Source organism: Trichechus manatus, unplaced genomic scaffold (assembly GCF_000243295.1).
Source record: "Trichechus manatus latirostris isolate Lorelei unplaced genomic scaffold, TriManLat1.0 scaffold00139, whole genome shotgun sequence".
Lineage (NCBI taxonomy): Eukaryota > Metazoa > Chordata > Mammalia > Sirenia > Trichechidae > Trichechus > Trichechus manatus.
Genome location: NW_004444075.1, coordinates 3906590 through 3922885, shown reverse-complemented (window position 1 = coordinate 3922885; position 16296 = coordinate 3906590). Strand labels below are relative to the sequence as shown.

Sequence of the window (16296 nt, the reverse complement as noted above, 5' to 3'; positions counted from 1 at the left end):
TTCTGAGTTCTTTCAACTCTCTGTGGATGGTGCAGCCAAAAGTGGCCAGTGGCCCCCAGGCAGCGCTCCAAAGAGAGCTGCAGTGTGGGCTGCCAGAAGCAGTGCCCATGAAGGCGAGATGGGTTTACTGACAGCGTCCACTACAGTGGGGCCAGGCCCTTTTATGACTTTTTCCTGATATATTCCATGATTCCCCCTCCCCCTATTTTTACATAAAGACTTTCCTGTCAATTTTCCAAGTCCTGTGAATGAATGAGTTAGAAATTAAAATGTGATTGTACTGAATCTGCAAATGGACTTAAGGATGTTCCTTTCAAAGCTGAAAGGCCTCTGGGTGGCGCAGATGGTTTGTGCTGGGCTAATGGAAAAGTTGGCAGTTTGTACCCACCCAGTGGTGCTGAGGAGGAAAGTCCTGGTGATCTGCTTCCATAAAGATTACAGCCAAGAAAACCCTATGGAACTCAGTTCTACTCTGTAGCACATGAGGTCATCATGAGTTGGAATCAGCTCGACAGCAACGGTTTGGTTTTTTGGTTTTTCAAACTTGATTTTCCTCCTTTCCTTTTGCCACATCTCTCAGAGCACTGTGGCCAATTTAGAGAGTTTTAGTTGTGCCGATGAATTAAAAAGGCTGGGAATGATTGATGCCTACTGTTAAATAAATGTTTTAATAATGATATCAAAATCTTGAGGGAAAAAACACAGTTCCTCAGCTAAAACCCAGGAATACCATATCTGCTTAATTAAAGGTTGTAGATCCAGTGACGATCCTATACTTTGGATTGATTCAGATAATGATCTTTTATTTGCTTTTTTCTTTTCTTTAAAAGTGGTATGTCAACATCACTTCATTTCTACATTTCAGAGTTCTGTACATCTCTTAAAAGGAAATAAGCAATGCTCAATGTACAAAGTAAAAACAGAAAACTAGAAAAATCTGAATAAAATGGAGCAAGTTGGCATCAGCTCATACAGTACAAATTAGTAATTAGATGTCATCTGAAGTGCAATACCACTGCTGTGATGATGAGTTAAGGAATGAAATAAAAATACTCTTTTAAACAAACAGTATATATATATTTATATGTATATATTTTTTTACAGATAGTAGACCCAGTGATATCTGCAGTATTGTAAAAACTTATTTACAAATAACCTTTTTTTTAGACATTACATATACATCAGCACCGTAGTAAAAACCAAAACGAAACAAAACCACCTTAGGAAAATCTACGTCTCTATTAGTTGGTCCCAGGACTGAGCATTTGGAGGAAGCTTTTCAAGGTCATGGGAGCCTCCCTTTCTCCTTCAGCCATCTCCTGTTTCTCATCGTTGCTTAGATATTTATTTCCCGTATCTTTCTGAAAAAGGTAATTATGTATTCTGTGTCCTCTTGTTTACGTTTAAAATTTTCACTTTTTTTTGGTTTTCATCTGTTTCCACTCAGTTTCCCAAGTGGCGTTCCTCACCACTCAGGGAGTTCACGGTCACCCTGCCCGGGCTCTCGCCAGCCCGCACCTCTGGCCTTGCATCCTGCCCGTTACTGAGCAGATGTCTGAACCCGGGTATACAGACAGCAAGTCAAGGGCAAGGTCGGCCCGCCTGCCTCCTCTCTACGGCCCCTCTGCCCCGGCCTTCAATCTTGCCTTCTTTGCAGTTTCCCCCGGGACAAGCCAGTCCAGGCCAGGGGCTCTGGCTGTGGCGTGGTGGGTGGCCTGGGAGTGCACAGAAGGGAACAAGCATTTGGGACACCGAGGGAGGGTGACAGGGTAAAGGACACGTCACACTCACTTATGAAAATAATTACACCACGTGGCCTCCAAAATGGGGCAGCGGGAGGGGAGGAAGGAACTGAAGAAACAAGTCTACGGTAGGGGGCACTGTGGACGACTCCTGACAGACTTCACCTAGGGCCGATTTGAGTGAATTACAGAGAACTGTAAAGAACTTGGAAGTGGGTTACTTTGTCCAAATGACAGGAACCGTATCCTTCCCTTTTATAATCCAAATTTGCAAGGTGTAGCAATGGATTTTTTTCACTCCTGTCTTTTAGGTGAGTAGAGATTATGATAAACAAAAGGCCGATTTCAGAGACTCACCCTGGGATTTTCCCAAAGGGAGTGAGACTGGCCGACTGCCAGGCCATTCCTCTCTAGGTGTATGTGAAGCATCCGATGTGGCTCCCTACACCCACCCCCAGACCTCAGAGCAGCCCTCTCAGTTCCAGGCAGAGAATATTCACTCAACTCTACGCATTTTAGAGAAAGAAAACTCCAGTGTCTCCTTTGCGGTTCAGGCATTGTCTAAATTCTTCTTTCATTTATTTGGACTCAGTCCAGGCTCCCTAAAGACAAAAGCTCCATTTCTTCTTGGATAGTCTGTAAGGGGGAACAAGGGCAGGGGTGGGGAGAGAGGTGCTGGGTGGCCCCGACACGGAGTCCAACAGTGCTCTCCACCCTGCGGCTGCCAGAAGGCGCCAACGGCCTAGGCGTGTCGGTGTTATTGTACCAGACCTGAGGAGGCTCCAGCCCATCTACCCGGAGTGATGGCCACAACTTGTCACCATCATAGGGCTGCCCCATCAGGACTGTGGATGGACACTCCCTCAAGCTCAGCTGGCTATCTTCATGAGGCAGCTGGCAGCAATGCCTCTAACATTCCTGAGGGTCATCCTGGGGCCGGAGCCAGAAAGGCTGACAGAATTCTTTGTCCTCTCCCTGTGATGATAGCACTGTTCTTGCCTACTTTCCAGATACAGTAGCCTGTCCAGAAGCCTTACATCTCTTTCCACCAAGTCCAGCGTATTTCTGATCTGTGCACTTGGCCTGTGCAATCACCCAGAAGCTTCTGTGGGTACTTCTCTGGCTCGAGGCTCTGTCTTTTTTGTGTCTCCAAAGCTGCAGCCTCCGGGCCTGGGGCAGGAGGGGCTGATGGATGCCTCACCTTGGACGACAGTCCCTCTTGGCTTGAGCAGCAATTGCTGGGCCGGGTGATCCCAGTGAGGGCTGAGCAGGGGGGCTGGGCTCAGTCTCCCCACCTGCCCCCTGGTGCGCCTCCCTCTCTAGCAGCTGAGATCTGCATGGTGTCTTGACTGCAGTGTGAAAATCCGGCCCTCTGGGGCTGTAAATTGCCACCTGGATCTTCCCCTGTCAGCCACTTGCAGTTTTGCTCAGTTTACGTGGGTTAAAAAAACAAAAAACAAGGATGGGTCAACATCCTGTTTCTTTTTCACTTTTCAAAACTTTAACCACTAGAGCTGTGGCTCCTGACCCCCGCCTCCCCCCCGACTAGGGGTTTCCAAACAATTCATCAAGCTCCTGCATCCACTCATCCCCTGGCCCACCCTTGATGATGGAGTCCACAAGGTCTGCACTGTCCGGCAGGCCAGGGAAGGAAGCCCCGGCTCCTTCGCCACTGTAATTGTACGACATGTCCTGAGGGGGGTTCCGGTCATAGGCTTGGCTCTGGCTGCTTGGAGCGAAGCTGCCACCGGGCATCGGCTGCTGGGCTGGGGGCTGGCTGAACCCCGGCATGCCAGGGACACCCTGGCTTAGGCCAGACATGACCATTGGCCTGGCCTGGCCGGTGCCTTGCTGCCCCGGGAGCGACGGCATCATCTGCCGACCCATGGCAGCTGGGTTGAGGGTTCTCACTGCGCCAGTGTTGGTGTCCACAACCGACTGGCTCAGTCCCTGTGGGAAGTGTTGCTTGGTCAGTCTTGGCTGCCCAGCTTGAAGTGGGTAGCCGGAGCCATTGTTGAATGGTCCCAATTCTCCACTAGTCCTCCCAGGCATCGCCTGTAAGCTCCTCTGTGGCCAGCTCTGTGCTCCTTGCTGGACCGTTCCCATAATGCTCTGAAGCCTTGGAGGGGCTTGGGGCCTTGTCAAGGCTTGGCCTACAGGCCCTTTTATCTGCTGGTGCTGCTGGGTAATGCCCGAGTTCACCAGCATGCTCTGACTAAAACCACTCACCATTCCAACCCCTTGCCCAGAGGCAGGCTGCCTCGGCCCCTGGGCTTGGTTATGTGTGATGCTCATGCCACTTTGGTTTGGGTGCTGCAACATTTGGGTCATTCCTGTGCTCATATTGTACATTCCCGGTTGGCTGGTAGGCGTGGTGCTATAAGGGGCCAGTCCCATCTCTGACTGGGCTGCTGCTGCGGCCATTGTCCCCGGGTTCTGGGAGGGTCCCATTCCCATCATGCCTGCGTTCTGTGCCATCAACCGTGTTGTCCGCATGCTCTGGAGGGCTGCTTGGCTTCTCACGGCTGCTAAGTCCTGGGGAGAACCTATAGGGAAAAAAGTACACAACGCTCAGTCTTCTCGATAAGTAACAGTGTAATAAGCTGTTAATGACAAAATCCCTTTGTAAGAAAAGATCTACTCTAATAATAAATCTTTAATAAAAACTATTAATATTTTAAAAGGAGCCCTCGTGGGGCAGTGGTTAAGCACTCAGCTGCTAATCACAAGGTCAGCAGTTTGAACCCAGCAGCTGCTCTGCCGGAGAAAGATGTGGCAGTCTTCTTCCATAAAGATTTACAGCTTTGGAAACCCTGTGGGGCAGTTCTACTCCGTCCCATAGGGTCACTATCAGCCAAAATTGACTTGATGGCAATGGGTTTTTTGTTTTTGTTTTTTATGATTATAATATATGCTGACTGTGGAAAAATGGGAAAATATTGACAAGCACAAAGATGAAAATTAAAATCACCTGAGTTCCTACAGCCAGAGATGACCACTGCTAACCTTTTATGTATATACAAATAAATTCACACAAAAATTGGGGTCATACTGTACACGTTTTCGTAGTTTATTTTTCCACTTAATATACTCTAATAATATGTTAGTTAGTTATTATTTCAGAAACAACTTGTCTCTTACTCTTCTGGATAGGAAGCCATCCTCAACTAATACCATTTTCCTCAGAGGTGAAAGGTAATTCGCCTCCTGGGCTAATTTAGGAAGAAACGACTGATCACTTTGCATATTCTATTTGTGAAATGGAACATGGTTCAGTGGAGAGTACTATCAACAAAAGCCGTTAGATTAATTTCCCCTAAGACTTGAGTAGGATTTGAGAGGTTAAAGGCCATTGCTTCTGCTAAGAAGCTGTTTCAACAGATGGGAAATTTTTTGGATCCACTCTGTAGACTTCCACATGCTCCAGATTCTCGGCTTCTTAACATGTTAGCGCCAACTGGCCAACTTTCTGAGCAAGAAAAAGAAATCATCCTGCTATTTGCTGCTTGGCAATGAACTTTATGCATCTATCCAGCAAAGTCCACAACTTCAAATCAGCAATGACTTCTCTCTTGGCAGATCGCTAACGCAGTTTTAATGATGCTGTTGAAGAACTGGCCAAAATATCAATGCCAAGTCACTCGACCCTAATTAGGCATTTGAGTGAGTCCCTCTTTACATGTTTTCAGGAAATTTCCAAACCCGCCGGGAGACGGGAAATGTCACCTTTAGAAGACCAGTCAATGTTGTAAAGGCCTAGGAGGTGCACACAAATGGATTTTTCTGTGTCCCTGCTAATGATTAAGTCTATGAGAAAAAGAAAAATAGTTTTTCCTGGACATTTAGAGAAGATGCAGCATGGGAGCCAATCGATGTTATAAGCAACTTTTATCCCACCTTGGAAGTGTGATGAGAAACGAGATGAGTAGAGTCTAACCTTGTTAAACCTGGCACCTCAGCAGATAACTGAGGCATGTTTTTGTCTTCCTGATGGGGTTATTGATTTCTGGGCAGCAAATATGTCTCTATATTTTCTTTCTTTAAGGAAGAGAATTACGGGAATTTTGATTATGACTTCAGTTTTTGTGGCTTGAGATCAATATCATGCCACATTGGAAAGAAAATGAAATGGTTACCATGGGGAAACTTGAAAGGCATAAGGAAGAGTATCCTTAGAAATGTTTCAGTGTTTTGTTTTAAGCTTAATTATGTCTAAGTGAGTTTTTTAAAAAAACCAAAGGTTCCTGGTTAAACAGCGGATGGTAGTTTATACTACAACTTGCAATCCTGTTATGAAGTTTTGAGACCTTAGTGACTAAATTTATATTGACTGTGTGGCCAATCTGATTAACTGTGGTGAAATGGGTTATTGAGTTGTTTATAAAAAAATGTTAAAATATTGCTGACTCAGAGATTGACTGGATAGATCCAAATTACACAAACAGGCTACTGGGCTTCTGGAAATAGATGAAGGAACTTTCATAATTTGTACATTTTTGTTGCACGTTTATAACGGATATGTTGAAGGAGCGGGACTGGATATTGTCTGGACTAATTCTGTGTGTGAGAAATAGGGGCCTTTCTTCAGAGGACAGAAATGCTGCAATGCCCTTTAACAGGTATTGCAACATTCATCCAAGCTTACCTTTATTTTTACTTAGTGTAAATGATTGTACTATCTAGATGTAATTTTATGAAAAAAAGGCATTTAAAAAAATCAGAAATCAGTGATTATATTTTAACTTGAGAAACACAAGCCTTTCATTAATCTGGTTTTATGCCTTTAGTAATTTTAAATATACAAAGGAAAAAAACTTATATGCACCCAAAGAACTAACTTCAGTCTTTATCTGACTACTATGCATACGTTAAACAACAGACTACTACTACTTTTCCTTTATTTTTGCTAACACCGATATTATTGTGTGACCCTGTAGTCAAATTAATTTTCTTGTCTGGTTAATATCACAATGTCAAAGAAAATCTTCCATATTCACAATGAAATGATAATATGCAATTTTTTTTTCCTAGAAGAGCCTATGTACTATTTTCACTCAGAAGAAGTTTATATTTGTGAAAAATAAACATTTCCCCATGGGCATGTAACAATGCCCAGAGGCACAGAACGCAAGGAGATAAAGATAGTTATTAAGACCTTTGAAATGTGTAGTGGTAAGGAGATGGGGTAGGAACGGCATGCAAGTTATTCCTCTCAGAACTGCTCTCCAAGGGCAGTATTTTTTATCTACCAATTTGCTATTTTCCCAGATGTACACTGCCATGATATCGAGGGTGTCAGTAAAATAGGTAAGAATATTGAAGACAGAAAAAAATGATCCTATTTCAAATTAATCAGCTGAGGGATCCTAAATGTCACTAGTCGTAGGCTAAAGCTTAGGTGTAGCTAAAATTTTAGGTTGATTACCTGTGATTCGAGGTTTTACAAAAGTTCAAGGAGTAAAGCTTTTAAACTGGACCCAAAGCACTCAGAATAGCATATACAAAAATATGTCTATATTCTGTACTGCAGAGAAATGATTAAATTTTGTTTGATCCCTTTATTCCAATAATAATAATAATAATAATGTTATGAACCTAGAAAACTCAAAGGATGCTATGCCAGGTTTATCAGATTTTTATGTTCCTAAAGCATTGTCCCCTGACCAGCAACATCAGCAACACCTGGGAACTTGTTAGAAATGCAAATTCTCAGGCCCCATGTCAGACCCACTCAATCAGAAAAACTCTGAGATGGGGCCCCAGGCATCTGTGTTTTAAGAAGCTCCGCAGTGATTCTGATGCAGGCTGAAGTTTGAGAACTACAGGTGTACAGGAAGGGGGCTATATCTGTAACAAAAACTACATGTGTAAAAACAGCTCTTCCCTACTCTTCCCCACCACGACAAAATGAGAAACATAATTCCTCAAAGAATACTGGAACAGATTTAGTGTCTAGAATACCTGAGGATAGTTCAATTCCTTTTGTCCTTCCTTGTGTCAAATCCAAAGGCGTCAGAGTGATACAAAGTGAACACAGTCCCATGGTGGAAGGAGCAGTAGCTCCTCAGCTCTAGCTGCCTCACAGGCACTCTTCAGCGAGGTTCAGCAGTAGACATCAGTGAGGTTCAGACTCTTTAAGCCACAATCCACAGTACGAAATATGTTTTGCATTGTGAGCCAGTATCTGCACCCGGGTTTATACCAGAATCAAAAGATTCCCTTACTATGATACAATTTGATAATTTCTTTTCTATTCTGTATCATTTAAAAAATGTTGGTTGTGACCCATTAAATTGTTTTCACAACCTACTAATGTGTTGCAAACCAAAGTTTAATAAATGCTACCCTATATCAGAGGAGCTCTGGTGGTGCTGTGGTTAAGAGCTCAGCTGGTAACCAAAAGGTTAGCAGTTCAACTCCACCAGATGCTCCTTGGAAACCCTATGGGACAGTTCTACTCTATTTTATAGGGTTGTTATAAGTTGGAATCGACTTGACGGCAATGGGCTTTTGGGTTACCCTATATCAGGAATTTTTCATCCAGTGGTGTCACCCAGTGTGGTAACTCATGGTGTCACCTCCCCCATGGACCTCCTCCCATACCAGACCATACAGAATCCTTAGTAATGTTTTTTGTACTAATGTTACTTGTAAATCGTAATTCCTGTATATCACTCCTTCTTTTCCTTTAACTACTACTTATTTCTCAAAAAGGTTATCGATATAGATTCACAAATACTAATTACTGCAATACTGTAGCTAAAACACTAGAAAATTTGACAAAATCAGTGACTGTAAAAATACTGGCAGCAATGAAAGCCACCAGTGCATCCTTGTAGTGTGTTGTAGCGTGTGCAGACAAAACCACATGATTCGAAGCATCACTGTAATTGGGTAATGATGACAGCTCTGACTGAAAGGCATTAGAAGGGTCAAAAAGTAAATCAGCATAGAGCTTTAGGCTTGTAGGTATATTGATACATGTAAGCTGGGTTTACAAAAAATGTTTTTGTTGTTATAACTAACTACAGGGATACTTTTATAACAAATAATAAATTTCTGCTGAAACTGCACGAAAATTTTATAGGCAGTCATTTTGGTGTCACTGCCTCTGACAGTGGCACCTGGTGTGGTCCGCACCCCCCCACTCTCCTAGTGACACCACTGTTTTCACCCAGTCTATTAATAAGGTTCGGGGGGGGGGTCTGTAACCTTTGTGACACAATACATAAAGTTTGTAAATATTTACATGAACACATTTCTGCAGACAGGGTTTCACAGCTTCTGGCAGATTCTTTTTTTGTTGTTGTTGCTGCCAGTTATTTTTTTTTTTAATCTTATTGTACTTCAGGTAAAAGTGTACAACATAAATTAGTTTCTCATTCAAAAATTTATAAATTGTTTTGTGACACTGGTTGCGATCCTCGCATTGTGTCAGCACTCTCCCCCTTTCCCTTTATACCTGGGGTTCCCTGTTGCCATTCGTCCAGTGTTCCTGTCCCTTCTTGCCTTCTCAACTTTGCTTTTGGGCAAGTGTTGCCCATTTGGTCTTGTATACTTGATTGAACTAAGAAGCACGTTCCTCATTGCGTGTTATTGTTTGTTTTATAAGCTTGTCTAATCTTTGGCTGAAAGGTGGACTCTGGGAGTGGCTTCAGTTCTGAGTTAGTAGGGTGTTCTGGCAGATTCTTAAAGGCATCAGTAATACTTGAGGAGTTAGGACACATTGCTCTAGGTCCAACAAGAAAGGTAGAGAATGGGAATTAGGATTTCTGTTGCCTGTTGCTGTGTGCTGTCGAGTCGATAGCTACCCCATGTGACAGAGTGGAACTGCTCCGTAGGGTTTCCTAGGTGGAAGAAAGATGCGGTAGTCTGCTTCCGTAAAGATTTACAGCCTTGGAAATCTTATGGGGCAGTTCTACTCTGTCCTGTAGGGTCACTATGAGTCAGAATCGACAGCAATGGCTTTGGTGTTTTTTTAAAAATCTTTACGGGAGCAGATAGCCACGTCATTTCTCCCGCAGAGCAGCTAGTGGGTTCGAATCGCCAACCTTTTGGTTAGCAGGTGAGCACCTAACCACTACACCACCAGGGCTGAAAACTCCTGTGGATGAGATTGGGAAGGGTCCTCAAGTCATCCTCCACCCCATATAAGACCCTCAAGGGCTCTATCCATTGGAGATGGGAGGGTTTGAGATTTGAGTGGCTCTTCCACATTTACAAAGGAATGGAAGCACTGTAGGCCCACAGCACACCCATTGCTACTGGGGTCATGATTCAGGACTTCCCCAAAAGGCAGCAGGATCAAGAGAGTGTAAGTGGCCTCAAGGCCCTGTTTCTCTTCTGTATTCAGCAGAAGACTAGTGGTTGCTGTAAGCCAGATTCTTCCACTTTGGTTGTTAGAAGCCAGGGCTTTGGCCAGCTGACCTGATAAGATTAGCAAGAAAGTTGAGGCTTAGGATTTCCCCTGTGGTCATTAAGATGATGATCTAGACATCAACAAGGCTGATAATGGGCCAACAGTATGTCCTTAAGACCAGACCAGACCCATTGCTGTTGAGTCAATTCTGACTCATAGCGACCCTACGGAACAGAGTAGAACTGCCCCATTGGGTTTCCCAGGAGCAGCTGGTGGATTCTAACTGCCAACCTTCTGGTTGGCAACCAAGCTCTTAACCGCTGTACCACCAGGGCTCCAGTATGTCCTTATTGCTTGCTAAACTATCAAAATATTTCTGTACCATGGTTAAAGGGTGGAAACCCTGGTGGTGTAGCGGTTAAGAGCTTGATTGCCAACCGAAAGGTCGGCAGTTTGAACCCACCAGGCACTCCTTGGAAACCCTATAGGGCAGTTCTACTCTGTCCCATAGAGTCCCTATGAGTTGGAATCGACTCAACGGCAACGGGTTTGGTTTTCTGGTATAGTTGAAGAGCAGTGCCCCAGTCCCTGAGAGTCCCCCTCTTCACGGCCACCCTGATCCCTCCCCTGGGCCCCCCAGGACCTCTTCAGGATCCAGAAACCAAAAGGTTAATGCCTGGCACAGGAGGAGGCCTCCAGGAATCCATCCGCTTGGTGTGTACCCTTACCCTACCAGTTGTTAAATATTTTGATTATTACCTGGGCATAAACACCAGCTACACATTCACTTATAATTTACAACTGGTAAGTATAAAATGGAAGAGGTGTGCTCTGGTCTCACCTTGAAACTGATTGATTTGCTGCACTGGGTACGGGTTCCGCTGTTGTTGGAGGTGCTGCCGAGGTAAGTGTGACTGCTGCAGCTGCTGGAACAACAGGGGAAAGGAGGGGGCAGGAAGAAGCGGCACGGGGAGAGAGCATGCAGTTAAATAGCCTGGCAGTTCTCAGGAAGGCAGAGTTTGCTTTTTTAGGGGAATGTTTCACTGAAGAATGACAAGCATACAGATAAGCGCACAAATCCTAAATGTACAGTTTGATGGATTTTCACAAAATGAACACACTCCAGCACCCAATACCCAGATCAAGAAAAAGAACATTGCCCGAAGCCACTCATGTCCATTTCCAGCCAGTACCCTCCCTCCGACCCAGGCAAACAACTATACTCACTTTTAGCAACACGGATTAGTTATAAAGAGCCCTGGTAACAAAATGGCTAATGGCTTGGCTGCTGACTGTAAGGCTGGCAGTTCGAATCCACCCAGTGGCTCCGTGGGAGAAAAACCTGGTGATCTGCTTCCATAAAGACAGTCTAGGAAACCCTATGGGGCAGTTCTCCTCTGTCACATGGGGTCACTATGAGTTGAAAATCGACTTGACTGGCACTTAACATCAGTAACAGATTAGTTATATGGAAATAAATCCTTCGTGTCTGGCCCCTTGCCTTCATCATTGTATTTGTGAGATTCATCCGTGTTAACGCATGTGGTTTGTTCATTCTCATTGTTGAACAACATTCTATTGTATGAATATACCACCACGTATCTAGCCATTCTACCGGTGACAGTCATTTAGAGTGCTTCTGGTTTGGGGCTGTCCCGAGTACTGCTGCTCTGCCCCTTCCTGTACGTGCCTTTGGTGAACATACATACGCACTCTGACGTGTCCTAAGGAACGCTGACGGAGGGAGGTCTGCAGGTCTCCTTAGCATTGTGAGGTCCTCGCTCAACGGGAAAAGCAACTAATTGTTAATGACCTAAATAGATGCTTCGGGCAGAGGAAGACTGGATTTTCTAGGGCTGTAAAACAGGATCTTATTCCCATGAGGCCACACTGCCTGTAAAATACATCTCTACGAGCAAAACATAACAGCATTTGCTGCCTTGAGGAAAACGTGTGGGACTCCGCATGTACCAGGAACCAGGAGGCCTGCATTTGAGTCTCTCTTCTCCCACTCATGGAGATTCTACACTGCTATCACTGTTACCAATATCCTGGAGAAGCTATTATGATCATTATCATGCTGCATGTGAAAAGGGAGAGAAAATAGGAGCGAGGTGGAAAGTGCAGAGAAAAGGGGCTTTTAGTTCTAGGTCTGCCTGTCAAGTAGCTGCGTGACCTTCCGCAGGTCATTTAACCTCCTTCCCGCTGCTGCTGAATATTCATTAAGCACCTTTCATCTGCAAGGGCTACAGAGACTTAACAACAAGGTCGCTGCTCTTAAGAGTGTTCATTGTAAAAATAACACACACTGACCACTTCTTAACGCATGTGATTATTTCTATTTTTTCTTTTGTTTTTGTTCCTGGGCAGCCCTGTGATTTTCTTTCCTTTTTTTTTTTTTTCCCTAGACAAGGCACAAAACTGTTGAACCTGATTAATTAATGACATTAAGTGTAGAAAAACCACGCTAATCTTTCAGGCAGCAATAAAGGTATTATTGAGAGTAAGTTGAACATTTAAAAGCCTCTCCTCAGCCAAACTTCTCATACTAAACAAGAAAATTAATTGTCCCCCTTACAACGAGGAACAACCCTAGGGTAGCCTGTGGTAGGCTGGGATGCAGCCAGACCTGAAGCAGGAGCCAGGAGGCCTGGGTTCCAGTCCTGACCCTGCCTCTCTAGCTCTGTGATCTCAGGAAAATCACACACATAAGCTGTTTCCTCATGCAGGAAATGACGGGACTTCACAATATCTAATGTTTCTTTCAGATCCAAAATTCTAAGTTCTGTTGAACTTTTGCCAATGGATGAGAGGTGACATGTTCCGAACTCTTGCAGAGTAATGCATTAAATGTTAATTCAGGACTACTTTCAACCTGCCCTGCTCTGATTTCCAAGTCCACTGAGAACCATTTTAAAGTTCCCAAAGATATGCAGGATCCCCAATCCTCCTGTTTTCCCTCAGGAAACCTGAGTGGTTTAAATCCTTTGTTTCCAATATGAGTTAATTAGGACACTTTCAGTGCCGTGGAGACCAAGAAAAATCAGCTTGGGATTGATGTGGCAATATCCATTCTCAAAGCAAAGAGTTGAGGGCCTACCACGGGTAGACCCCTAGGATAACCAGCTGCTGTGGAGTCGATTCTGACTCATGGCGACCCCATGTGTGTCAGAGTAGAACAGGGTTTTCCCTGGCAGATTTTTCAGAAGTAGATCTGCAGGCCTCTCTTCTGAGGTGTCTTTGGGTGGATTCAAACCTTCAACCTTTTGGTCAGCAGCCAAGTGTCTTAACCATGTACACCACCGAGGGACTCCACACCCCCAGACAGCCTGCATAAATGAGCACTGTCTCTCCAGATGCAGGTAAGATGCATGTAATACATTGACTAGAGCTTTTTAAACACAGAATCTGTTTCAATTCAGATGGCTGGCACATGTGGCTACAGCTCTTACATTATTATTCTCCAGCACCAGAGTCCTGTGCAGATCTCCATACACATTTGTGTGAGGTATACAGTTTCTAAAGAATTTCACACACATCTTTCCTCGGTCCCTCATTATCTCCTGATGCACTCAGTTGTTAAGGAATTCTACTCAGGTCACACCTTCCCATTTCCTCATCTTTTCCAAGGAGGCTGTGCTATATCTCCCTGTTTCCTGGATTCTGAGGGTGCTCCTATCTCTCATTTTCTAGTCTGTATCATTTGGCTGCATCTCTGCTTCTCACACTCTTTTCTCTCCTCCAGTCCCGGGTCTGGCTGATCTCGCTGAGTGGGAACACCCCTGTGCTGGCACAACTGAGTTCTGCCTGGTTACCCTCGATCTCCTCTGTGCCTCGGCCACAGCACATGTATCAAAAGTCATTGCTCAAAACTTTGGGCACACCTGAAATTCCCTGGGATTGGCTGAGAAGAGGATTTACAAAGCCCAGCTTCCCCTAAGCAGCTCCATTTATCACTGCCTCAGAGAGATTAGCATGGTTTCTTGTCACACACCTCACGCAGGGTGAGAGGGACAGAGGTTTGTTTGTACAATAGCTCCCAGGTGGCTGACTGACCTTGGTAAAAAGGGAGATAATTACACAGCAGTACTGGAACAAAAAAAAAAACGAACATAAGTGAACTGTGTTCAATGGTGCAATTTTTCTGTTTGGGGAGTGACTGGTGTTGCTTTGAAATGTAGCTTTTGGTTAGTAAAGACCTCAACATGTTTGTGCTCTACACAGTATCTTGCATATATGTGGATGCTTGATAAATGTCCAAAACTCTGATCCCATAAGAAACACTCTAGAAGGGTAATCGTGGGCCAGAGATATGTTGGGCCTTGAGCCTTATATGACAACGCCCCATCTCCTATAATAAGAGCCTGATGTGGGAGGTGCCCTGTGCAGGCCTCCCCAGGAGCCACCCAGGGATCACTTATAGAAGGCCTGGAGGCTTTCCCTGGGATAATACTAAATCAAGCATGGGTGTCTCTAAAAACAAAACAAATTGAAACCTACAGGAACAGTCCACAGGGAAGGCTTTCTTTCAAAGCTGGAGGAATTATATGGCCAGGGTGGACAAAGACGCCTAAGCTAAAGCTTTATTTGTGTTAGACCTTCCTTTTAATTCAAAGATTTCCTGAGCCATTTTAAACACTCCTGGGAATTTTCTTAAGTTTGTACCCTTTCTGTGACCTTAGTCCAGGTTTCCAGGTAGTTCTGCTGGCCCTATTATTCTGCTATTGTTCACCTTCCATTGTTCATGATCAATTTGACAGAATTCTCCTCAATCCCTCCTCCCACTACTTCCTTCCAAGAAACAAAGTTCTCTGAATTATTTTCTTTTTTCTTCATTCTAGAGATATGAGGGCTTCTGAAGAATGTGAGTCAGTACCCACCCTCACCCCCTGCCGCCCCTCCACATGGTGGTTACACAGAGTCCTGTATCAGAAACTAGAAGAAAACGAGTCAGGCTTCAGTAAAAAAAAAAACGTGTCTAGTAAATGGACCTTCAAACTGATAGCTGAAGCCTCTCTTTTAACAAGCAATTCATTATAGGAAAACAGGGCTTCGAACCCGGTTTGGTCTGGTTTGCGCCCCTGCTAAGAATTTGCATTTCTAACAAGTTCCCAGGCCATGCTAATGCTGCTAGTTAGGGACCAATTCTGAGAACCACTAGTAGAGCAGCGGTTCTCAAGATTTATCACACATAATAATCACCTGGGGATCTTGTCAAAATGCAGACTGTGATTCAGTATATCTATGGTGGACATGCAAATTCTCAGTAGGGATTGGGGCTGGAGTGAACCAACTGGAAGCCCTGTAGGAAAAAGCCTAACTAACTGAAAAAGGGCTAAATTCTGCAGGTTCTTCTGTGATCCTGCGTAATGCTAGACTGTTAGCATCTTGATGAAGGACAAGAACTGTGACCCTCCCCAACAGCAGGCACTGAATAAATGCTTGCTGAACGGATGCATCACTCCATGGGTGCGTGTTACCTGCTCGGCCAGAATCTGCTGTTGCTGCTGTTGCTGCCTTTGCTCCCGCAGGAATTGCTGCTTCTGCTGCTCCATCAGCTGGGCCCGCTGATCGATGAGCATCTGCTTCATGATGGCTGCCTGCGGCTGGCTGCCCAGGAAGCCAGGACCCGCGGAACTGGCTCCGGAGACCATGCCGCCCGAGCCTGGGGGCACCGAGGACTGCAGGGGGCCTGTGGTCCTGGGAAGCCCGACTGGGTGCTGCTCCTGGGAGGGCAGGAAGAGAGAGATGCAGGGAGTCCGCATGGAGTCTCATTGCCATTTGAAGGGAAAGCATGGGAGCAGGGAGATGGGGAAAATGCTCTGGCTTGGGGACCTCAAGCGTCCTGAGTGGCACACATTACATTTCCTTAAGAACAAGCCAGTTAGTCCTCACACCTGGCTGTTCCACAGTGGAACTAAAGAGGTTACTGGAAGACAGTAATACAGCATGGCTCTGGGAAATCTGAGATCAAGTCCAGTGTGGTTCAGATGGGAGTTGGGACTGAGTAATAGCTGAGGACAGGGTTTTCAACCAACATTCTGTGTTCCTCCAAAGGAAGGCTCACCTTAAGTCTGGAATGTAGACATCCTGACCTTACCTGTTAGTTCTTACTGTCTACCTGGTCAGAATGGACTTCTTATTAGCAAGTAGGAGAAACATTTACAGAAGACTGCTGGAATTTATTAATCAACA

General features: G+C 44.8%; 1 protein-coding gene across 1 annotated transcript; it reads right to left on the bottom strand.

The window, feature by feature from the left end:
* Window positions 1-462: 462 nt before the first annotated feature.
* Window positions 463-15866, bottom strand: LOC101344325 (mastermind-like protein 3). The gene is made up of 3 exons (XM_023739759.1): window positions 15582-15866; window positions 10943-11027; window positions 463-4288 (listed from the first exon to the last, which is right to left on the bottom strand). Exons 1-3 carry the CDS (start codon window positions 15864-15866, stop codon window positions 3288-3290), a joined length of 1371 nt encoding a protein of 456 aa, XP_023595527.1. The 3' UTR covers window positions 463-3287.
* Between the last annotated feature and the right edge of the window lie 430 nt (window positions 15867-16296).